The sequence below is a fragment of the Panthera tigris genome, chromosome E3, assembly GCF_018350195.1.
Source record: "Panthera tigris isolate Pti1 chromosome E3, P.tigris_Pti1_mat1.1, whole genome shotgun sequence".
Taxonomy (NCBI): Eukaryota; Metazoa; Chordata; class Mammalia; order Carnivora; family Felidae; genus Panthera; species Panthera tigris.
In genome coordinates, this window is record NC_056675.1 from 17,308,931 (window position 1) to 17,333,129 (window position 24,199).

General features: G+C 52.8%; 1 protein-coding gene across 1 annotated transcript; it reads right to left on the reverse strand.

The window, feature by feature from the left end:
- Nucleotides 1-358: 358 nt before the first annotated feature.
- Nucleotides 359-23,034, reverse strand: SETD1A (SET domain containing 1A, histone lysine methyltransferase). The gene is given in 20 exon segments (XM_042971595.1): nucleotides 359-1,173; nucleotides 1,255-1,392; nucleotides 2,929-3,048; nucleotides 3,233-3,343; nucleotides 3,433-3,605; nucleotides 4,024-4,216; nucleotides 4,218-5,074; nucleotides 11,516-11,857; nucleotides 13,886-13,973; nucleotides 14,123-14,280; nucleotides 15,022-15,109; nucleotides 15,239-15,415; nucleotides 16,125-16,910; nucleotides 17,068-17,926; nucleotides 18,209-18,438; nucleotides 18,663-18,784; nucleotides 19,933-20,203; nucleotides 21,947-22,042; nucleotides 22,257-22,421; nucleotides 23,004-23,034. Coding segments are annotated over 19 exon segments (5,133 nt in total). The 5' UTR covers nucleotides 22,407-22,421; nucleotides 23,004-23,034; the 3' UTR covers nucleotides 359-999.
- Between the last annotated feature and the right edge of the window lie 1,165 nt (nucleotides 23,035-24,199).

A 24,199-nucleotide genomic window follows, 5' to 3' on the forward strand; every position in this document is an offset into this window, starting at 1 on the left:
GGCTACTGAGGATGGAGCAGGTGGGGTGACCTCATTGCCACTGCATGATGTCAGTCCTTCCCTTTTGCTGGATTTCCCAGGATGCCAGAAGCCCAGCAGTAACTGTGGTTCTGGGAAGGGAAGAGAGGCCTGACCTTGGCCCAGCTCTGGCTGACCTTGGTGGGGGATTTCTGGATGACTATTCCTGCCTATTAGGTGACCCAGAACAATGGTGGTTGAGTCTGTAGGTCTACCCACCCCACACTTCAGGTCATCCACTTCCCCCTCTCTTCACTTGCCCCATCCTTTGTCCTCAACCCCCAGCCCCCCACCCTGCTCTTCCCCAAAGATATTCACCAAGCACTTTTGTACAATAAAGTTTAATCACAATTATAAAAATGTGGCGTTGGGTTTGCGCTATTAACATATGTACAATCCAGCCCAACAGGAAGGGCCCGCCCCCCCCACCATCCTGGCCTGGCAGAGCAGGAGCTTCCAGACACCAGGGTGGGAGGGTGACCCACAGGGTCTGGCAGGAACAGAAGATGAGGCAGGGTTCCAGGCACGGAGTCCCTAGGACTGGGGGCACAGAGCCCCCCCCAGGGGGAGAACATGGCCACTGCCCCTAGAGACCCCCTAAACTGGGGAGGGGTGCACGCAGGGCACAAAGGGGAAGTCCCCATTAACACAAAGCAAGGGGGCTATGCAGCCCCCCAAGAACAGGATCTGTACAGGCCGGCACCCCAGGTTTCCACAGGAAACAGCTGCTGGCAGCTACAAAACATTTACAGCTTCTTCTCCGCAAAGAAAAAAAAGTTAGGGGGTGGGTGGGCAGGGGCGACAGGGGAGGCAGAAGTTGCCTCAAGGGACTGAGGCTCCCTTGCTGGGCTCAGGGCCTCCCAACCCCGTATCTGGAGATGGGGGCATGTGGGCCCTGCTGAGCCCACTAAGGCTGGGGGGCTGGGAGCTCAGGGCACCAAGGGGAATAAATAGGGGCGTGGGCACCAGTCCTGCCCCACCTCAGTTGAGGGAGCCACGGCAGCTCTCGGTGCCACACAGACACGGGATCTTGTTGTCCTCCAACGGGAACTTGTAGTCATAGGTGATCTCCTCATCCACACCGATGGGCTGCTTGGAGTAAATCACAATCTTCTTCTGGGACTCGATGGTGATCACCTTGGCATAGCAGTTGGGCTACAGAAGGGGAGGGCAGTGTGAGCCGTGGCCGCCCTCCACCCCCATGCCCATCCCACCCTGGCCTGGCCCCCCGCGCACCGTGCAGCAGTGGTTGATGAACCTCGCCAGGTTGCCGCACTTGGTAGCATCGATGATGGTGTCGTGGTCCACCCGGAACAGGTAGCTGCTGCCGATGCCTTCCTGCACGTAGCGCTTCTCCCGCATGTCGGCCACCATCTGGTAGGATGGGGTGCCGCCACAGTCAGGGTGCTGTCCCTCAGCTCCCTGCCAGACCAGGCCTGACCCCACCAGCCCCCATGAAGGGGATTGGGACAGTCACCCACCTACCACCCTGGGGGCCACATCAACCTGTCCTGGACCTATGTAGCTCTTCTCTGGCTGTCAACCTAAGGCGATGATACTCTCACTGCTTCCAGGAGCCCTCTCTCATAGGGCCTCTCCAACCCTGACACCTTTGGCCGCCACTGTGGTGGTCACTGGGCAGGAGCAGTGGCCACTGGCTCCTCCTGGAGCCTCTGCCTGGCCCCTAGTGGAGCCCCCAGTGTATGGTGGGGCTGGGCCACTTCCCAAGATGACAGTGGCCATTTCATGGACTGACTCCTGTTCATCTCTTCTCCCAGGACCCTCTCTCTCCAAAACAAGCATCCATTGGCTGCCACCTGTCACCATTAGTGCCCACATTCTGTGCAAGGAGGAGCAACTACTTCCCAGGAAATGCACAATAAGGCCCCCTGTATTCTCTTCTTGGGTGATCTCACTCTCTTCCAGGGCTTCAACTGCCAGAGAAGTGGTGGGGACTCCTCCCAAACTTCCATCTCTAGCCAAAATCCACCTCCGTGGAGCTGCTGGGCGTCATCCTCTAGATGTCCCCGGGGCCCTGCAACTCCACATGTGCCAATTGGAACTCCTCTCAACCACAGAGCCGCTCCTCCTCACTCCCCACCTCACTGGCAGGCGACCTACCCTAGCTGCTCAGAGCAGCACTGAGAGGTGGCCTCACCTCGCCCTTGCCCTGACTCTCCAGAGCTAACTTGTCGCCGGTCCCGCCAGCTACCTTGGACCCACAGGCTCCTCTGTTACCCCAGTTGCCACTACTTGAGGCCACCAGGGCCTACTGGGATCTCTGCAACAGCGCCCCACTGGTCTTCGTCTCTAGCTGTCCCCTTTGTCCCACCGCAGCCAGTGCCTGGTGCTTCACGGCAGCTTCCCTCCCCTTACCCCTGGCCCCAGCTCACCAACATGGCTCCCAAGCTCCGCGGAGACTGGCTCCGCCCGCCTCTCTAGGGTTATGTCACGGTGACCTCCTTGCCCTCCTTAGACTACCCTGCCTTTTCATGTGCTGCTGGGCAACTGGGAGCATCCTTCCCCTCATCTGAGTCTGGTATCTTCTCATCATCCTTCAGCTCCTGCCTTAAACATCACCGTGCGCCCATCGCTGCTGCCTCCCTGAGCCCCTTTCTGATCAACCGAAGGCCATCCTTTCCTGCAGTTGTTTGTGCAATGCCTGTCTTCCTCCACTAAACTGTGCGAGGTGCTTAAAGGGACAGAGAATACTGGTCTTGTTTCTTGCTGGATCATCACCATCTAGTTTACTAGTATCCATTACTAACTGTTGAAGGAAGGAAAAACAGAAAGAGGCAGGCTTCACCGACTATGTCCTGGAGCTGGGAGGTTATGTGGGGCTTTATGCAGAGAATGGATGGCATTCATGCCAGCATCCCCTCTGACTGGGGGCTGGATTCGGGGCCTCACCTGGCGGATGTTCTGACCCACGTATTCGATGACCATCTCGTCAGCTGCGATGGGTTCCATGGCAAACAGTCCCCACTCATGGATCCGGCTCCGGCCGAATCGGAGCTTCTTCTTCCGGAACTAGAGGGCAGAAGGCAGACCGTGCTGCTGGGTGCCTCCCTCAACCTAACTCCTTGCCTTTCCTGCAGACCTCTAGGGCAGGAGGGTTCTTTGGCCACTCACCTCCCTCCATGCCCACCCCTAGGGGACTTCATGATGCTGCCCTCCCACCAAGCCTCTCTTCCCCCAAGTCCCTGCTCTTCACCTTGAGCTGGTTTAGCTTTAGCAGATCACTGTCCATGATGGCAGAGGTGCCAATGGCACTCAGCAGCCGCCGCTGCTCAGACCGGCGTTCCGAAAGCACACGGTTAGTCCCCTGGGAGAAATAGGACAGAGGTGAGGTAAGCGACAGGAGAAACCATGGGAAGAGATCCCAGTGGGCCAGATACGAGGGCAGAGCCTTACCTGAGTGTCCGCTCCTTCTAGCTGCCGGGCAGAAACAGGACACACATCCAGGTACCTGTCTTTTTCCTTCTTGCTGATGGGGTAATAGCCTTCACTTCGGGCTGAGCCTGTCTGGTGCTCACGGGGCCCATCCTGGGGCCGCCGCTTGCGTTTTGGAGTGCTCAGGTTGGTGAGTGCAGGGTGTTAAGGAAGAAAATGGGTTCCTGACTGGCCAGACCCCTGGGGCCCCTCCCCTCTGTCTCCCCAGTCCCAGCCCAAGGAAAGGGTGACTGAACTTAGCTGGAGGTCCTGAGCATATTTAGTGAGGATAGAAAAAGAGAGAGAAGGAAGTCTCAGATCCCACATTTTCTGCCAGAAAAACTTGGGGAGCCAGAGAAGGGGCAGGAGACAGAGAGAAAAGGGTGGCCCGGAAGCTAGAGGAGAAATACCCAAGCTGAATGCGGCAGACAGAACAGGATAGGGAGGGAGATAAAGGTGCTAGCTGCAATCTGAGGGGGACGTTACCCAGCCGTGCAACCCCAGGGAAGCCTGCCCCCACCCCTGGGGCCTGCCTTCCTGTCCAGAGCAGGCCGGCCTTAGGGCCCAGGATATTGGTGTGATGGACCCAGTGGGTGTCGTTAAGCCAGTCAGCCCCGCTTGTCTGCTGCAGTAGCCGCTCGTATGTGAGCCGCAGGTAGCCCATGTCCTCCAAGTCCAGGCCTGAGTTCCAAATGTCATACAGGATGGTCATCTGCTCAAACTCACTGCGGGGCTCGAAGGAGGGGGGTGGAGGGGGTGGGGGGGGGCGGGGGAGGCCGCCTGCGCCGAGCATGAGAGCGGAGGCTGCGACGCCGAACGGCACCCTCCCCGTCACTGCTGCTGCTGCTGCTGCTCTCGGATGACTCTGACTCCTCTTCCTCCTCCTCCTCCTCCTCGCCTTCCTCTTGCTGCTGCTGCTGCTGCTGCTGCTGCTTTGGCTCCTCTGCCTCAGCCACCACCACCTCAGGGGCCTCTAGGACCTCATCTGCTGGGGAGCTGAAGAGGGCTGCAGGGGCAGGAACTGGCTCCACGGGCCGAGGGGCCGGTGTGGAGGGTGGCGGCTTGACGGCCAAGGCGTAGTTGTGCTCCAGGAGGATGTGGCTGAGGAGGGGGCCCGGGCGGTCCGCCTCATCTGATGTCTCTGTGGCCTCCGAGTCATCGCCAGGAGGCAGGGCGGCTGGCCCACGACGGGCTGGGGTCAGGGCCAGGTCGGCTAGCACTGCCAGGTCCACTTCTGTCCCTGGCTCAGCTTCTTCCTCCTCAGTAGAGCGGCCTCGGCCTCCAGCCCTGCTCCGACCTCCTCGGGACACCTCCTCGGGCCAACTCTTGACCAGGGATGCGTGGTCCAGGGGCAGGTTTCGAATGGTCCGCTCCACGGCCCGGGGAACTTTGCGGGAGACGGGTCCAGGAGACTTGATCTGTGGTGGGGCAGCTGGGGGAGGCTCTGGCGCCGGCACCTCCTCCACAGCAGAGAAGGAGACGGTTTTCCGGCGTTTCTTGGGTGGGGGCAGGAGAGGGATAGGAGAGGAGGGGCGCTCGTCAGGGCGGTGGGAGGGGGCTGGGGGACCCGCTGGCGGCTCAGGGGGAGGCTGGGGCACACTGGGAGGTGGTTCCTCGGTGGAACCTGGGGAAGGAAGAACACAGGGAAAAGGAGAGGGTCAGCAACTTGGGCCAACGTCATCAGACAAGAGGTTCCTCGGGGGCAGGGCACCGGCGGCCTCGCTGAGGAGGCCATGTCCAGGCTGCCTTTTGACAGGCTGCACGCTCGCCCCCACCGCCAGCAGACACTTGGGCTCACTCCGCAAACACACTGCTGCCTCCCGGCTGCAATGTCCTCAGCACTGTGGGCTCCCGCGGCGGGAGGAGATTCGACAAACAGCCACTGAGCACCAACTCTGGCAGGCGTGGGAAAAACACGTCAAGCAGACACTTTCAAAACCCTCACAGAGCTTATAATCCAATGGGGACAATGACGGGAAACAAAGGCACAGCCCAAACTGTGAAGAGTCGGGATAGGAGCTCCAGGGAAACAAATACTTAGACTGTAGCCTGTTTACCAAGACTGGTGGTGACTGACTGAACTACGTCCAAGGACTAGGCACACGGGCCAAGATGAGTTCTGCCAGGCAGTGTATAATGAGGATGCAATTAACCAGGCTCTGAATTAAAGTATCCGTTATTTCAACTACAAACAATGTTCTTTCTCTGTTTAGTGAGGTGAGAAAGATACATGTAAAAAGCCAAATCTTTGTATTAAAACACTGCATAAAATTTGTTTCCTCCCCACCACATGCCAAACAGTACTAGAGATTTGCCAAAGTGCACAGGGGTCAAGACTCCCCTAAAGAAGGTGAGAGTGAAGCTGAGATCCTAAGGATGGGGGGAGGGGGGTGTGTGGCCTGGGGAGGGGACACATTGTCTTGGGCAGGCGGTGCTCTCTCCCCAGTCCCCCAGAGACACAGCTTCCCTCTGTTGGGCGTCCCAACAGAGGGTCTGAATACAGCTCAAGCCAGACACATTTCCCTGAGGCAGACCCTGTCTTGCAGACTGACCCTCTCTCTTCCTAGGTTTCAGCCACCAGAACAGGCATGGCCTTTCAGACCCCTGGCCCTTCATTTACGTGGCTCCCTTTGTTTGGAATGCCTCTCTTCTCTTGCACGTTGGGAAAGCTCACATGCAACTTTCAGCCCCAGCTCAACGCCATCTTTGTGAAAGCTTCCCCAGCTTCTTCAGACACTGGTAGTGACTTCCTCTCAGAACCAGAAGGCCAGTGCTTCCTAAGTGCCAGTCTTTTTAGTCTGGCAGCAGATTATTAGCTAATATTTTGTGCCAAGTACCAATATAAGTCAACATGTGTTGACTACTCATTTCATTCCTGACAATTAGCCCGTGAAATGGGTACTATTAATAAAACCCAGTTTACAGATAAGGAAACTGAGGCAGCGAGAGGTTAATAACTGGCCCAAGGTCACACAGCTCACCCCAGACAGCCTGGGTTGAATTCTGTGCTCTTATCCACCTCCCCATGCTGCTCTGGACATCCTGTAGTGAGGCTCTGTGGTTTCACGTCTTGCTCTAACACTCCCAGAACTAAAGGGCAGTCAGCTCCAGGCCTGACCCAAGCAGGCAGTGATCAACATGTGTCCACTGCCTTAACAGACGTTCCCCAACCAGGCACCCTCAGCAACGTCCTCAGCCTGCTATCTCTTGAGACTCTGGACAGCATCTGGTGTCTCAGCCAGCAGTGAGCCACAGGGTGGTCCTGGGTGTTCGTCCCAGGTCCTCCAGTCTTCTTGCCTCTTCTCCTCTCTGTTTTGGGGCAGCCCTGCCTCTGACCCATCATTCCAACCTAGCTCACTGTGCCCTCTGGAAGTCTGGCTCTTGAGGGAAAAAATTCCCCTCCTGGCTCAGCTTCTTCACATAGATTTTTCTTTTGCTTCCTATCCTGAAAGAAACCTGGCCATACCTTTCATTTAGGGAGACAACTTTTGGGGTACCTTTCTGGTCTACAACTCCCAGAAGCCAATGTTTCTGCTACATGACCTGCCCCACTCCCTGCGCCCATCCATCATTAACTGATGACTACCTGACCCAAAGCAGCCCAACCAGAAACTTCCCTGAGAATAAGGATCTCAGATAGGAATGGGTTTCTCTGCAGCATGGACATCAGCTGGAATAAAGAAGCAGGGGAAGCCCATTTGCAGGAGAAAGGAATGAACCACACCAGAAGATAGAATAAAGGCAAATCGGGGTGCCTCAGTGTCTCAGTTAAGTATCTGACTTCAGCTCGGGTGATGATTTCACGGTTCATGGGTTCGAGCCCCGCGTCGGGCTCTGTGCTGACAGCTCAGAGCCTGGAGCCTGGTTCAGATTCTGTGTCTCCTTCTCTCTCTCTCTCTGTTCCTCCCACACTTGTCCTCTCTCTCTCAAAAATAAACAAACATTTTTTTAAAAAAGAAGAAAAAGAGGAGGCGGAGGCGGCAGAGGGGGAGGGGGAGAGGCAAATCCTAAAGGGTGTCCAGGTCCCATCTTTGGGTTCCACTAAACAAGCCCTCTCTTGCCATCAGGCCACATATCCTCTATCAAGGTGCATCCTGGGAACTCAAATATCCCTATCATTCGGTAAAAGCCAAGAGACCTGCCTCAACCTTCCTCTCCTCTCCCATTTCTGCCATCTACCTAAGGGGCTTTTTTTTTTTCTTTTTTTGAGAGCGTGAGAGCAGGGGAGGTGCAGGGAGAGTGAGAGAATCCTAAGCAGGCTCCACACTGCCAGCACAGAGCCTGACACAGGGCTCGAGCCCACAAACTGTGAGATCATGGCCTGAACCAAAATCAAGACTCAGATGCCTAACTGACTCAGCCTCCCAGGCACCCCACCTAAGAAACTCTGATATCTCACCCATTCATCCCATTCTCCCCTCTCCAGTGCCTGCCTTCATTCATCCTCAGCCAGCCTCCACCAGTCCTGTACCTGACCTTGTTATCCCTGGAATGGTGCCACCTCAGACCCCTACACTCTGACGCCCTGCCCTCTGATCACACTTCCCCAGGTCTCTTCAGTTCACCACATGGCACCACACCTATTCAATTCCCCACCTTCTAGCTCCCTCTAGCCTGTCCTCCTAAATGAGCTGCCTTCCTTCTTGTGCCTGCCTGCAGGGCCCTCACTCTGTCTTCTCCTTTCACGGCACTTTCCACATCCTTCAGCTGCCACAGCCACCCTGTTTGGAGACCTCCAACCCTGACTCTGCCCAACCACTTGTGCTCCCTCCTCTTTCACCCCTGAGCCCCAGTCTCAGCAGGGCATCTGAACCAAGCCCGGGTCCCTTTTCAACCTTATTCCCTTCTCTACTTCCTTCCCCAAGGCTCCTCCTCCAGCCATTCCGTGGAGCTCAGAAAATGCCCTCTAGGTCTGATGCACAGAAGGCCCTCAAGCATGAAATCCCACATCTCCCTGCCTCCCCAATTATGGATGTGCATCAGACCTAGAGTCCACCCCTCTACCTCCAGATACTGCTCTCTCTCTCCTGGCCTATCTATCTGCCTCCTCCTCTCTGCCCTATATCTACATGCTTCAGTCTCACTTATTTTGGAAAACTAAGCCTCCATCAACCCTGTATTCTCTTGCTGTCTCTCCAATCCCAGCTGGGTGACTTTGAGCATCTCACTAAGCTTCAGATTCCTCATCTGTAAAGTGGGAGTAACAGGGATGGAATGAGGACTAAATAAGAAGACAAATCTGCAATGTCCTAGGCCTATAGCCTGGCACACAGGAAGCACTCAAGAAATGTTAGTATTACTCATTACAGCCTATCAACTCTCTCTCTTTTCACAAGAGTAGTCTACCCTTCCAAAAGGCTGGTTATCTCTGTCACCTGCCTTTACTCCTGAACACCCCATAACTTGGCTTCAGTCTGATCTGCTCTATTGAAATTGATAAGGTCACTAGTGACCCTCTAACTGCCAAATCCAGCAGAAGCTTTTCCTATCTTACAACCTTTCTTTCAGCCTGTTGGTACACACCACTCCTTCCCTTTGAAAACTGAGCGTCCTGGTTTCCTTCCTATCTTGCTGATAGCTCCTATTTGGCCTCCTCTGGCTCCCCTTTGCCCACCTGTCTCTTACACAATGGTAAGGCACGAGCCCTTCTCTTGTTCTAGGGTTTATCACATCATTCTAGGGTATACAACGAGCATGTTCACACCCACACTTGCCCTGTTCCCAAGTATTTACATTTCCAGCCCACTGGTTCTTTACACAGCTTCAGATCTACTTTTTTTTTTTAATTCTTTATGTTTTTTTTTCTGATTTTTTAGTTTTGAGAGAGAGAGAAAGAGCATGAGCAGGGAAGGGGCAGAGAGAGAGGGAGACACAGAATCCGAAGCAGGCTCCAGGCTCTGAGCTGTCGGCACAGAGCCCAGCATGGGGCTCAAATCCACAAACCATGAGATCATGACCTGAGCTGAAGTCGGACGCTCAACTGACTGAGCCACCCAGGTGCCCCAGATCTACTGATCCAACTGCCTGTTGGATGTTTCTTACCTGGAGGTCCCAGAGGCATGTCAAAGTCAACCCTAAAGTATCACATCAGCTTTCTTCCTAATTCTGGTTCTCCTCCTTGACTTCCCCTGCCCAAAAAGTAGTTCGACCAAGTGGTTCTATCTCCTAAATTTCTCAAATCCTCATCCCCACTTCTACTCCCTACACCTCACTCATAACCACCTTTGCTTTGGTTCACGCCCTTCACTTACCCACATCCCTTCAAACTCTTACACGGGTCACCCTACCTCCTTCCTCACCTCTCCGAATCTCTCCCTTTCCTGCCAGAATGATCTTTCTGGCAAAATGCAAAACTGACCACATCCCACCCTACTGAGATTGATGCCCTCTGACCACCGACAGACTCTTCTGCTACCGACAGACTCAGGAGAGGCTGGGAGAGGTGTTTTAGGATTAATGAGAGCTTTGACTCGTGAGGTCTGCACCAGAACAGAGTGCACCAGTGCTGGGAGGTCTTCATGTGGTCACTGTCCATCTCAGACCAGATTCTCAGTAATATCTGAGAGATGTCTGGAAGGCCACATGCATTTACGAAGCCTATCTTGAAAACTGACTTATAAATTCCATGCTAAGAACACCCTACTCCAAGTTACCACCATTGGTTCCCTTACTTACTAACTGCAATAGCCTCTTATTCTTCCTCCACAAACTCTGGCCCCTCTCCAAATTTTCTAGGCACTGCTTCTTTTCAGAACACAAACATGATCATGTCACTGCTCTGATGGGATTCCACTGCCCTCAAGATAAAGACCAAATTCCTAGTATGATCTACCCATTTTGTACGACCCAGCCCTTGCTCACCTCTCCAGAAGTCACCCCAGCTTCTCCTCACTCTCCACCATCCAGAAGGTTTCTTTTATGTCTTCCAACATGCTGTTTGCTCTGCCCTCAGGGCCTTTGCACATGCTAGTCATTAATGCCGGCTGCCTGCTTTACCTTGATTTCAGCTCAATGATGCTTCAGCACAGAAGACAGCAAAGATGTCTCCACAGATGTAGTCAGGTTCTCAGAGTCCTCTAGTGTGGTGTTTATCAGTTTGTAACCACAGATTTTCTTAGGTATTTATTACTCAACTAAACTGTCTCTCCCTATAGACCATAAGCTTCAGGATAGTGAGAACAGGACTTATTGTGCCTACCACTGTATCCCTTGCACCTACTGTAAAGTACAGATGACTCTTCAACAACACGGGTTTGAACTGTACGGGGCCACTTACATACACACTTCTTTTGATAAATACAGTAAGGTATCATAAATGTATTTTCTCTTCCTTAAGATTTCAATGATGTTTTTTTTCTCTACCTTGCTTATTTCTTGTAAAAATACAGCACATAGTACATATAATATGCAAAATATGTGATAACCTACTACTTACACTATCAGTAAGACTTCCAGTTAATTGTATGCTACTAACACCTAAGTTTGAGGGGAGTTAAAAGTTATAGGTAGATTTTCGACTGTGCAGGGGGGTTGGTGCCCTTAACCCCTGCATTGTTCAAGGGTCAACTGTACTCAGTAAATAAATACCTACTGCCTGAATGAACAGTTCACTCAGAAGGACAAATTATGTGTATGTGCTATAAAATAACTGAATGTACAAATCCACAAAAGAAAAGATAAAATTAAGTTCCAAGCCAATGCTGTTACTAGTTGCTTTCCACCTATTTGTCCATTTCATCACCTGCAAGTATCCACTACACATTTAAGGCACAGACTCAAGAAAAATAGGAGGAATTTGTTAAATTGGGATTTTCCTTAATTAACTTGGAGACCATTCTGTTTTCCTTGTTAGCCAAACACCCTGCCCTGGCTCTGTAAACTGCTCATGACAGCAGTTTGAATGTGGCCATAAATGGCTCCAAGGAAGGACTGACAGGAGATGGTGACTTTCGTTTTCAAAGTCACATACTTGTACATAATTAAAAACTGCTAACCCTGTCACTGTTCTCACAAAGACAGATAGACACATAAACAGAGACCAAATGAACAGCTCAGCATCACCTACCTACAGGTCTTGCCGGAGACTTCTCCTGTTCAGGGAGAGGCGTGACTGGGGAGCCTGCAACCCGCTCTGGCTCGGGCTCTTCCACAGGCGCTGGCAGGGGCGCAGGGACATCTCTGGGGGGAGGGGACGTTGAGGGTATGGTTGCTGGCTGCTCCTCTTCCTCTTCTTCTTCAGAGGAGGACTCAGATGATGAGGAGGATGAGGAGGATGAGGAGGAGGAAGATGAGGACGATGACGAGCTGGATGAGCTGCTGCTCTCCGAGTCTGACGTGCTATCATTTTCACCATCTGAGTCGGCATACAGAGAACATTTGGAGGACGAATCGCTTTCCCCGTCCTCGCCTGGAAATCCAGAAGGGGCAATCAGGCGAGGTGGGAACACCCCTCCCTTGGTCAAGCCATGGGTTCATTCACTGACTCCCTACCATGGACAGGTTAGGCACTGTGCTAGGTGCTGGGAAGTCCAACCCTCAAGGAGTTGAATAAACACACTATTTGTTCACGGTGAGATAAACCTCAACATGAAAGGCTAGGGGACCATGGCAAAGGGAAGTCCTGGATTCTACCTGGAAGATCCGGTCAGGGAAGGGATCCCTGGGAGGGAGATGCTGAAGTCAAGAAGGACAAGTAGAAATACACTAAGCAGGGGCGCCCGGGTGGCTCAGTCGGTTAAGTGTCCGACTTCGGCTCAGGTCATGATCTTACAGTTCATGAGTTTGAGCCCTGCGTTGGGTCTCTGTGCTGACAACTCAGAGCCTGGAGCCTGCTTTAGATTCTGTGTCTCCCTCTCTCTCTCTGCCCCTCCCCCACTCGCATTCAGTCTCTCTTTGAAAAATGAATAAACATTAAAAAAAAAAGTACACTAAGCAGACACGAGGGCTGAACAGGGATGTCAAAGGTGAGGGAAGGTGAGACACCTGGAGACCAGTAAGCGGTCTGCTTTAAGCTTTTCCCAAAGTGGGTCTTATAAATGCTGCCTAGACGACAGACTCATAAAAAGGACTGTAGGATAACAGAAGCTTTAAAAATATATGTTTTATGCCTCTGGGAAAGGGCAATACACTGGAAGAATTCTGTAAGAAGTTAAGAAATTTGAAGTGTCTGAGGAACACAACTGGATAAATTAGAATAGACAGTGCTGGTGGCCAAGGATGGGTCTGGAGAATGGCAAGATAGAGCTGAACACATAAATGGGAGCTAGGCTCTAAATGGCCTAACGTATCAAGAGGAGGAGTCATCTTATAGAAAATAGGGTGCTAGGAATCGACTTTATGAAGTCACAGGGTCAGGTGTTCGCTGAAGAAAAGAAAATGCCATTGGTAGACTGGAAAATGGATTGGAATGGAGGAAGAAGGATGGAAACAAAGACGAGGTAATCAATCAAAACTGCTGCAGAAGACTCTAACTGAGAAAAGACAGAACAGCAGGAACAATGAAGGCAACAAATCCAAGAAACACTGAGGTGGTGAAACTGACAGAAAGCAGTGACAAAATGGATGTACAACAGTCTGCCCCCTTAGAGAAGGTGACCCTGCCCTCTTCTTTCCTGAAAAGATAGGCTCTCAGATCATCATTCTCCCATCTGGCCTCTGCTGAAATGGCACCTCTCAGAGGCACTCCTTCTCCAAGAGATCTAGAACAGCCCATCTTTCCCCAGCTCCCCCACCCGTTACTCTCTACCCCAGTAACCTAGTTTCCCTTCTGCAACGTATGTATCTCTGAGGTGCTATTATCTGTTCACTCGTCAAGTCTCCTCCTCCCCTCCAACTGATCACAAGTTGCATGAAAGATGTGTCCCCAATACCCAGAACAGCAACTGGTACACAGTAGAGGCTCAACAGCGATTTCTGAACAAATGAATGAGAAAAAAGACTAAACCGTATATCCAAGACTCAATGGATGTGGAGGGAGGAGGTGTTCAACTGAAGGGCAGAGCAGTGTCTGGTGATGGCAGCTAAGGGGAGAGGGGAGGAAGGGGAAGCATGGCTCGGTGGCTGGACCTTAAAGGAAGAGCAGTGCTCAAAGGCAGAAAGGCATGGTCTGGTAGTTATCAAGGACTGGCAGGAGAACATGGACCACTTATCTTGAGGGGTTGGGCAAATTAAGTACATTCTGCTAGGCTGTCTTCAGAAAGGAGCAAAGTTTCAGTATAGGAGGTAAGCAGAAGGGAGTGTTCTGGGTATTGGACTTACTGTTTACAATGGGCCAAGCGTTCCAAAGGATAGGGCTAAAGGACAGCTGCTTTTGGGAAAGGCAAAGGTGGCCAATAAATCTAGCATGAAATTTCTGTGGACTCAGGGAAGCGATAGACAGGCAGCTGAATTCCTTCCTCCCTGAGCCAGAATTCTACTGTATTCTGTCTGTACCTACCATCTGATGCCTCTGTCTCCTTCTTTGTAGTATCCATGGCTTCCTCACGTTCTTCATCGTCTTCATCTTCCTCATCATCCTCCTCATCCTTAAAGAAAAGGACAAACAGGGACTAACAGGAGAAGAACAACTGTCCTTCCGGAGGCACAGCTACCTGGGCTCCAGCCCAGAGAGAAGGTGGCTGTGGTGACAGGAACTCAGCAAGTAGGCTTTTGGCAAGAACCGGGCGCCCCTCACCTTCTCTGAGGAGGACTCCTGGGATGCTTCCTCCCCCTCACTGTCCAGAGCAAAGGATTTGCGGTGCTTGCCCTGGGTCTTGCTTCGCTCTTCATCTCGTTTTGGGGGCTTGGTTCCCGGACGTCCCGGCTCTCCAGCCTCCTTCTCTCGCTCAGGGTCTAGGTGCATGTGAGTGGCCGTTAGAGCAATTTACCATCAGCAGTTAACAGTCCCCATTCCCCTGGCCCAAAGGAGCTTTTGCACACACCACTGCTGATCTTCCTGACAGTCCGACAAGACAGACCTCATTTTACAGACAAGAAGCTGAAGCTCAACAGAGAAAAACCCAAAACCCCAGAGCTACCTGTAACATTTTATAGAGTTTAAACATACTGCACCCGTTTTACCTTTCATCCTTTTCTGGGTTGGGTGGAAGAGGGAGAGGACTTGTTATGCCTGACCAAGAAAACAGTACTAAGGTAAATGGGACTCCAGGGAAGCAAATCGGACTCAATAAGGAAGTTTCCTAGCCACGTAAGCTGTCAACCAATAGCTCAGACTTAGGGAAACTGGGAGGGAGGTTGCAGAAGAGCTTTAGATGGGGAACTTGGGCAGATGACCTGTTAAACCCTGAAATCCTACGACTCTAAATGTTGAAAATATTTCCATTTTACAGGGGAAAACTGAAAATACAGAAAACTTCAATCAGCACGCCAGAGTAAGAACCACAACTAGAACCCAGGAATGACCCCATCTTAAGCTTCTCACACATCTCAGAACTGCTTTCATTTAACCTTGCACCAAAACCTCTACTTGGCTACTTGCCCTCCGACATCTTCACCCTTTACCTCTGCTTATTACTTTCCTATCAGAAGCTAGCACCCTTTCCCTTTTCTCCTTCCATCTGACTTCCCACTCACCATCTTCATCCTCCTCAGCTGGAGTGGAGGGCCGGGGCCTCTTTTCCTCACTGGCCTCTGAAATTTCCGAAGGCTCTTTTCGCTTTACCTGGGGTGCCGGAAGAGACAGAGCCTGTTTAGAACTCAAACTCTTATGGTTCCCAACCACCCCTACCCCAAGGAAGGGAACTCCCACCCTGCTGTCTCCTCCCTACTAGGCAAGACCAGTTCTGGGTACCTTGAAAGAAGGCAGCCGCAGGGCCCCTCGCAGCCCTGACCCAAAAGCGAAGGCCTCGATGCCCGTGGTACCCCCACTCTTGGCCCAGTCTACGAGGGACAGCAGGCCTGGCTCTTTGAGTTTTGTCTTCTCTTTATCCTCCTCCTTGGCTTGCTGTTTGGCTGCATTCTGGAATGGCTGCGGGCAGTAGGGGGACTGAGCCCCAGAACCCAGGCGTTCCCTCCTGCCTCCTGCCTGAGAACTACTCCCAGGTCCCAGGAATACAGAAATGCATCTACTCACTCCTCTATTTGACACAGATCTATGCCACACCCCCCTTGTACCAGCCCCCGTACAGACATTTCTTCAAAGTCTGCTCATTGAGTCCATCCCCCTTTATTATTCCTAGTCTACAGATAGACACATTGAAGACTGAAGCCCAGAGAGACTTAAGGGCCTCGTCTGCCAGAAGCATGCAAACAGTAGAGCTAGAACAAAGCTCCTCTGACTCTAAAGCTTATGTTTGTTTTGTTTTGTTTTTCTGCAAGCAAGCGAGCGAGAGAGAGAGAAAGAGAATATCTTAAGCAGGCTCCACGCCCAGTGTAGAGCCCAATGCGGGGCTCCATCTCACAACCCTGAGCTCATGACCTGAGCCAAAATCAAGAGGTGAACACTTAACCGACTGAACCACCCAGAGGCCCCTCAAACTTATGCTTTCCTACTGTTCCATTTGCCCCAGTTCTCCTGCTCAACCACTGTGCCCCATCAAGTGGCTACACAGTCTCTCTCTCCACTTGCCTTGATCGTCTCTATTTTTTACTTTGAGCTGTGTAGCCTGGAAAAGCCAGAAGTCTACTTCCTCCAATGGAGCCCCAGGTTTTCCCTAGTCCCAAGCACTGGCCCTCACCTTGGCCTTCTCTTCCTTGCTCTCCCACCACTGGTCAAAGGCTCCAAAGGCCACATTCTCCACCATCTTGCGGTTGAGGTCTCGCTGCATGATGCTCTTCATCTCTTGGACTAGGGTGGCCAGCACACGCCCCACGGTGCCTGCTGACGGTAGGGCCTTGCCCTCTGCCAGCTCTGCTTCCTCCCTGGGAGGTAGCCGGGCCACTTCTCCAGAGACCGAGGAGGAGGGCAGGGGCTCAGCTGCCATGGGCAAAGGCAGGTGGTATGCCTCCCGGGAATATGCCCCTCGGCCTTCTTGCCCTTGTGTGTACAGAGCGTAGGGTAAGCCGTAGGCTGCCTCTTGGGGGGGTGGGAATGGGAGGAAGGCCTCCCCAAAGGCCCCACCAGGGGGGCCAGCTGAGGCAGCAGTCAATCCCTTGCCCTGCCGCAGCTGATGGAGCCGAGTTAACATCTGGGTCTGCATCTGGAAGGACATGGGCATCCCTCCCCACTGAGCCCCAAGTCGATCCATGAGCTCTAGGGAATTCACAAAGTCATAAATGTGGGGGGGTGGCGGAGGAGGTGGGGGGTACTCAGGGGGTGGTGGCCCATCAGGGCGTGGTGGGAGGAGGTAGGCAGGCTGGTGGGGAGGATAACCAAGGGGTAGGGAAGCCAGGTAGGGAGGAGGAGGAGGGGGTGGTGGAGGAGGGGGTGGAGGCTGCTGGGGGGGTGTTGGGGCCGGAGGGGGTGAACCGCCCCTGTCATCATCAGAGATCTCCATATCCTCTCCCGAAGAGCACGGAGAAGCCTGTAGGAGTGCAGAGGAGGGTCACATGAAACTTCTGCCTTTTCCATGGGCTTTTCCTCAAATCCCTGTTCTCTTATCGAATTCCCTCCCCAACCCCACCAGACCCAACCCTGCCTCCCAGATCCCAGTCATCTCTGCCGGCTAACCCCAAACTCACCTGGTTCTGTCCGTTGGCCTTGGGAGACTCCCGGGTAACCCCTGGTTCCCCACTCCCTGTAGGTGCCACATCCTCAAAATTAGCTGGGGCTGGAGGGGGCGTGCAGGGCCCATGACCTGACCCAGAAGGCACCTCACTCCCTATGTCTCTAGACCCAGGGCCTGTGGTGCTGTTCTCTTCCTCTTCCTCTGTGTCAGAGGCCAGGAACGAAAACTTGGAGCGCTGCTCCTTCAGCAACATCTCAATGCGGGAATCCAAGCTGCTATGCTGAGCGAAGGGCACACTCTCATTGGTGGTCTCTGGGGCTGGGGAGCCGGAGCGGGCAGGTGAGGCTGGGCGGGGGGAGGTCCGAGCTTCTTCTCTCTCAGGGCTGGGCCCTCCCCCACCCCCGCCTCCACCAGGTTCTGGAGGCTCCGGGGGTGGAGCTTCTGAGGCAGGAGGCCGGTAGTCCTGGTCAGCAGGCCGGCTGGGCTCAGGGGGCAAGTAGGAGGTGTAGGAAGGTGGGAAGCGCTCAGCTGCATTTTCAGCAAAAGATGCCCCAGGGGGCTCCTCCCGAGTTGCGCGGCGGGGAGGGTAGGAAGCATGGCGTTGGTAGCGATTCCAGCTTTCATAGTACGCTGGGTAGTTTGAGTCAGTACCACGAAAATGAGAGGATGAGGACGAAGAGGAGGATGAAGAGGACGAGGACAACGAAGAGGAGGAGGAAGATGAGGAGGAGGACGAGGCAGTGGCTGCAGTAGTGGCGGAGGCAGCTGTAGAGGTGGTCGTGGGGGCTGAAGATGCAGAGAAATGGCGGCGGGAAAAAGAATCTTGGTAGCTGTTCTCTGACCGCCGAGGCTTGAAGGAGGTTGAAGTGGTGCTGGAGAAAGAGTGCAGGAGTTAGCGAGGTTCAGTTCTGTAGGACCAAACCCTAGTGTCCTGGTTCTCAGTACCCAGGCGCCCTTGACACTGCCCCCAAAGGAAGATCTGTTGGGTTTCTAGCTAGACAGGGGGTTCCCTGTGGACAGGGATTCCATTGGCTGAATCCATAAGAGAAACCAGTACAAATTACTCCCAACTCCCTTTTAGGGAGACTCCAGGTTTCTTCTTTCTAGTGTCAACTCCCAGAATCGGGGGGTCCCAGAGGGTGTCTACTCTGCACCTGCTGGAGTAGGCAGAGTCCTGAGAGTAGGGGGTGCTGCCCCGAGATGTGTAAGGGGTTCCTTGGGAGGACTGAGGGGTGAATTGGCCAAAGGAAGATGGGGTGTCTTGTCGGCTGCTGGAGAAGCTTGTGTCCTGGGAGCAGGGGGTGCCATTGCCAGGAGTGCCCACCCCAGCAGAGCCCGCCGGGTAAGCAGCCGTGTCAGAGGAGGAGCGGCGGCGGGATTCAGTCTAGAGGGCAAAAGTAGAGCACGGAGAAAAGAAGACATCAAGTACCATACAACAACTTGCCCTTCCCCAAACCAAGAACCTCAGTTCCCTGTCTTTTGAAAGCATCTCTGCATCTTTTCTTGGCTCTTGCCATCCTTAATGGAAGTCCAGAACCTCCCAAATACTGTTCCTGGCACCCAAGCACTGTGCCCACGTGGCTAGGGCTGTGGCAACAAGTTTCTTACCGTCTCAGTGGCTGCACCAGAGCCCTGGAACTTCTCGCTCAGCGCCTTGCCCCCAGTGGGCACCGTCTGAGGGGTGTAGGAGCCATTGACTATCAGTTCATAGTATTTCATTCGTTGTTGTCCTGGAGGGAGGAAAATGGGAGCCATCAAGAGTCAGATGGAAGAAACAACTCCTTCCTTCTTTGGCTTTCCCATTTCTTTCTCAGGCCTCAAGTTTCCTATAATTTCTTGGAGTCCTGGGTTCAGGGATTTCAGGTCTTCTACCTTGTCTCTACCTTTGGGACCTCCTACCTCATCTCTACCTAATGATACAACAACATACTGAACGGCACTTTACAATCTATAATCAAACATCTTCACTCATAAATTAGTAATCTAAGTTGGATAATCACCAGGAGAGAAAGGCATCAGTACCCCTATTTTATAGGCTCAAAGAAAATTGACCTGCACAAAGTCACAAAGTTGGTCAGTGGCAGACTGGAATTCAAACCCAGGTCGTCTGATGCTAGATCCCACCATGCTCTTCATCCTACAAACTAAAGGTTGCAAAATGGCAGCCTGAGGGCTAAATCCAGTCCACAGTTGTGTTTTATTTGCCCTACACAATCACTTAAAAATTTGGCGGGGGGGGGGGGGGGGGGGGGGGGGGGAAGGGATTTTCAGCACTTAAAAACAATGAGATTTCACACAAAAACCTGGATTCCTGGCTTGATATAAAAACATTATTTGGCAACAGTTTTCATTCCCAAGTGCAAACTGGCTAATACCAACTAATAGCCGTCTCCTTCAGATGACAGTGTACTCTACAGTCCCCGACTCCTCCCTACTGTTTCTCAACACAGAAACCCAGACTGCTTCACTTATCTGTACAGGTCCCTATTCTCGATCCAAAATTTCAAAACCCCCCAAAACTTAAAACCAAACATTTTTTTGAATTTGGTCTCAAAACTTGATCTGAACTGAGGCTATTTACTAGGTTTTATTGATGCTACCTAGTATAACCCTTCATTTGTTTTCTTACAAACATGTTACATGCTAGACTGTAAGATGCTACCCAACCTTGCCAAGGACACCCCCCCCCACACACACACACACGAAACACATAAAAACCACAATCCCTCTGTAAAATTCTGATTTCACAAACACATCTGGCTCCAAGAATTGCAGATGAGGAATCATGAACCTGATCATTCACCTGGCCCCAACAGGCATTTGCATATAAAGTCTCTGCTGGAACCCAACCTTAGGCAGTAGGCAAGAGAGCCCTCACCTTTGATGTCGAGCTGGGCGTGGATGATGTTGCCCATGACGGAGGTAAGGTGGAGGTTTTTGACTGTTTCCTTGGCTCCCCGAGTGCTAGTGAAGAGCACGCGGGCCAGGCCCAGGTGCTTGCGAGTACGGGGGTGAAGAAGGATCTCCACCTCTTCCACCTCACCATACTTTCGGCACATATCCTTTAAGAAGGTCTCCCGCACATTGTCATTCAGCCTCGCGAAAGTCACTTCCTTCAGAGGGATCTGTCCGATATAGAACTCATCCAGCTGTGGAGAAGACAGGAGTCTTGAATCTGGGGTCTCAATACTGACTACTGTTCCTTTGCCTTTTGGGAACTTGGTTCAGAGACGACTGAGAAACACAGGCAAAGGAATGGGGAAGAGGGGCTCCGACAGGTGATAGATACGTCAGTCTGACCTCTCTCTGCTCTGAGTTCTTCTCATCACAGAATAATACAAGAAATCAGGAAAAGAAACGTACAACTGAGAAATAAGTATACGTCAAAGAAATTAATTGTAGAAAATAATTTAGTAGTTCAGCTTTTACCATGGACTGGGCAACAGAAATACAAAGATGAAAAAAAAAAAAGATTCCTGTTCAGGAAAGCAGACAAGACATATATACGTAGTCACTGTTGTGACACAAATGTCCGCAGAAGTGTAGACAGGGTGTTTAGGAACCCAGAGAAGAAAAGTGTTGTTCCGAGTGGAGGCAAGGAAGAATTCACAAAGATGGTGTCACTCTTATTTGACTTTTTGGGTAACAAGAGTTCAAGAGGTGACAAGGACTTAAGACATGAAACTATGAAATAACTTGGCATTTTCTAGAAACTGCAAAACGTATACTAGAGTAGAACACAGATATACAGCATCAAGGCAGGAGATGAGGCTTAGCCAAATCTATAATCATATGTGCCAATGCACAAAAACATGGACTTGACAACAAAAATAATGTAAAAGCCAAATAAAAAATACAAATGGCAGGAGCCATCTGTGGTGGAGCATGAAATGGGAAAAGAGAATGGAGGCAAGAAACCCCATAAAATGAATACAGAAATTGTGTTAGAAAATCAGCAATGGAAACAAAAGAATTAAAATAAAAAGGAAATGTGTTTAGAAAAGAATCAGCAAGACTTGGTGATAGATTATGTAATAAAAAAGAGGACAATCATAGGATGACTCCCAGGTTCCTAGTTTGTGCAGCTAAGTACATGGTATTACCATTCATCAGTAAAAGGGAAATGGAAAGGAAAGCAGGATCAAGGAGTAAAGAGAACTTCTTTTCAACCTCTTGAGTTTGAGAGGTCTGTGGGGCCTCCAGGTGGAGCTGTCCCTCTACCAGGCATAAAAGTCTGGAGTTCAAGAGACTGATCTTGGCTGGAACCAGAAATTTAGAAATCACCATGTCTCAGTAACAATCCAAATCGTGTATGTGAAAGAGACTGTCCAGGGAGAATACACAAAGTGAAAAAAATGGAGTGGCAACCTTACAAATATTTACTTAATAAACAAGAATAAAGAATTAGTGAAGAAAACCAAGACCCATCAGTTTTCGAGAGCCAGTCCAAGGCCTGATGAGTATCCTGCCTACACAGGGAAAGAGGAATACTTTGAGGAAACAAGATGGATCAAGGCACCAAACGAGGAGTGAAGAGCAGAGAACTCCAAGGATGGTGTTCCTGGCCTTGTCGATACCCTTAATCGTTGAGAAACTGGCATATCACACCAGGGCACTGTCATGCTGTGACATGGACTACACAGTGATAGGTACAGCAAAGAAATGTGCCTTTACTTCATCCTTCAAGAAGTCAGCACTCCTGCTTGAGACACCTAACCTATACGTTTCTACAAGATAAACACAACTCCTCTCCAGAACAACTCAGTCTCACAGCCTCCGAGCTTTTAAGACTTGGTTGTGATCCTTTCATAGGAAAACCACTTTTATCAGGTTATGTTGAGACAAAAACTGCCAGGATGGATCCTCCACACCAGGGTCTAGCAGATACATACCTTAAACTTAGGGACTGGGAGGGAAAAGTCTCTGTTTTTGGACCTGACGTGGCATCGGGGGTCTTGGAGGTCTTCGACTGGTATGTATTTTGAGTCCTAGGAATGAAAGCAGGAACAGAAAGACAGCTCAAGGTGAAACTGTTGAGTTCTAGGAAGCCCATTTGGAGACTCACATGCAAAAGAGCTGAGTTCTGGTTGCACACTTTTAAGAAAGGCAGTCTATGGGTATGGGAGTTCAGGATGCTGAACAGAGGTAACAGAGGAGAATGGGGCCTGGAGTTCCCTAGATGACAAGGCCTGGGGCACTCACGTTGACACTGAAGTGGACTCCATCATAGCGGTACACCTTTTGAGAAGGCCTGCGCAAGGCAGGGTCCAAGGCAGGATCCACGATGAGCTTGTAGTTCCGCCACTGGAAGCTCGGGGCTTTCTGCCCATCTCCCCCACCTTCCTGATCCATCTTTGCTCATTTACACTGTCAGGAAAGAGGAATAGGCAAAGGGGGTTCAGGGCTTAGGCCTGACCCCCTTGCTGCCCCTCACCGACCAGCCCAGACTTCAGGTCCGCTCATCACCCCAGTTTCCACACCTCACCGTGACCCGTGGCTCCCCAGATTTTCCCCCAAGTACCCTCTCTCACAACACCCCATTCTCTCTCCACCTCCCAACTCTCCCCTCAGGCCCCCAGGCCCATCTCGCGCCCCCTTACCTTCCCGCTCTGCTTAGCGCGCGCCCCACTTGGCCTCAGAGCAAGACCCCTCCCCCGCCCCCTGGCAGGCCCCGCCCCCTCCCGCCTCCTCACCGGCCAGCGGCCCGGGCCAAGCCCGGCTCTCGCTCCCACACACCCGCTTGCGTCCCCGCGCCCCGATCCTCTGGCCAAGAGGTGGCACCTCTTCGGGGCGTTGGAAACACCGCGAGACCGAGCTCGAGACCCGGCTTCGGCCCCGAATCCGGGCGGGGGGGGTGGGGGGGGGGGAACGCGCGCCGCTGCCCTCTCCTCCCGCCCCGGCGCGTTCTGCCCCCCCATCTCCGCGCACGCGCGGCGAGGCCTCACTCACCCGCTCGTGGCGAGCGGCTCCCCCTCCCCCCACCCCGCGCGGCACCTCAGCGGCGCGAGGCGGCGGCGGCGGCGGCGGCGGCAGCGCGAGACCCGGCCCCGCAGCGGTGGCGGCGGCGGCGCCCCCCCACCACCACCTCCCCGGCGCGCGCACCAAACACCACCGCCACCTGCGCGAGGCCCAGCGGGCACAGCGTCTACATTCGCACTTTCGCCACGGGTGCCGCCGGGAGACCCACGGGGCCGAGGAAAGCGGCTTCGCCTCGGCCGGCGCCCTTTAAGGCTCCAGAGTTGCGGCCCAGGGAGCCTGGAGATTGGCCGCATTCCCCGGAGAGTGGGCTTCACCACGACTACCCAGCTGCTCTGGCCTGGGGTCCTTGACGAATCGGCGGCGACGAAAGCAGCGACTAATCCCTGAGGAAAAGGGGGCGGGGCGGAGGGGAGGAGGCCAGCCAGAGCTGGGGAGATTTGAGTGGCGCGTTGAACAGGCGCAGATTCGTCAGGCGGGCGGGGCGAATCGGTGGATGGGATGCGCGCTCCTTTGCTCTTCTTTCCTGCCCCTTCCTTGTGCGGCCAAAGGCCTGAAAGGCTGCAGATTCGCCACAGGTCCTGTGGTCCTGGCCTCAGCTGTCGCCTCCCTTCACCCGCCTTGGTGGAGTCAAGAAAATAATGCCTGGTTAGCCAAGCCCCGTTGGCAGAGTTGGCCACTTTTCCCGGATCTTTCTTACTAGCAGAGCTTGGGGAATGCCCAATTTCGACCCCGGAGAAATGGCTACAGCCCAAAGCTGCTCTCGGAGGCCGATGAGAATTTCCAGCCTGGTATAGAGAGGCCCGAGTAATTCTGAAGAGCTGGCCTAGCGAATCTGCGGATCCTCCAGTGGGCGGAGCCAACGCTCGGCGCGCAGAGGGCGTGGCCAGGGCGTGTAAAGCCCGGCGTCGCGGGGGCGCTTCCTGTAGGACCCACCGAAACCGTGCGGGCTGGGAGGGGCGCCCAGGAGATGGAAAAATACAAGTAACAGCGGTGACTCAGGCCGTTTGCCTGGCGTCGCACACAATGCCGGGAACGTTTTCCTTTCGCTGTCCCCTTGGGCCCCAGCTGTTTCAGATGCCCATTTGACAGATTGGGAGACTGAGGCCTGCAGAAGGTGCCGCATTTTACCTATAATCGAGCCGCCATTCGTAATTAAATTCGAGGCT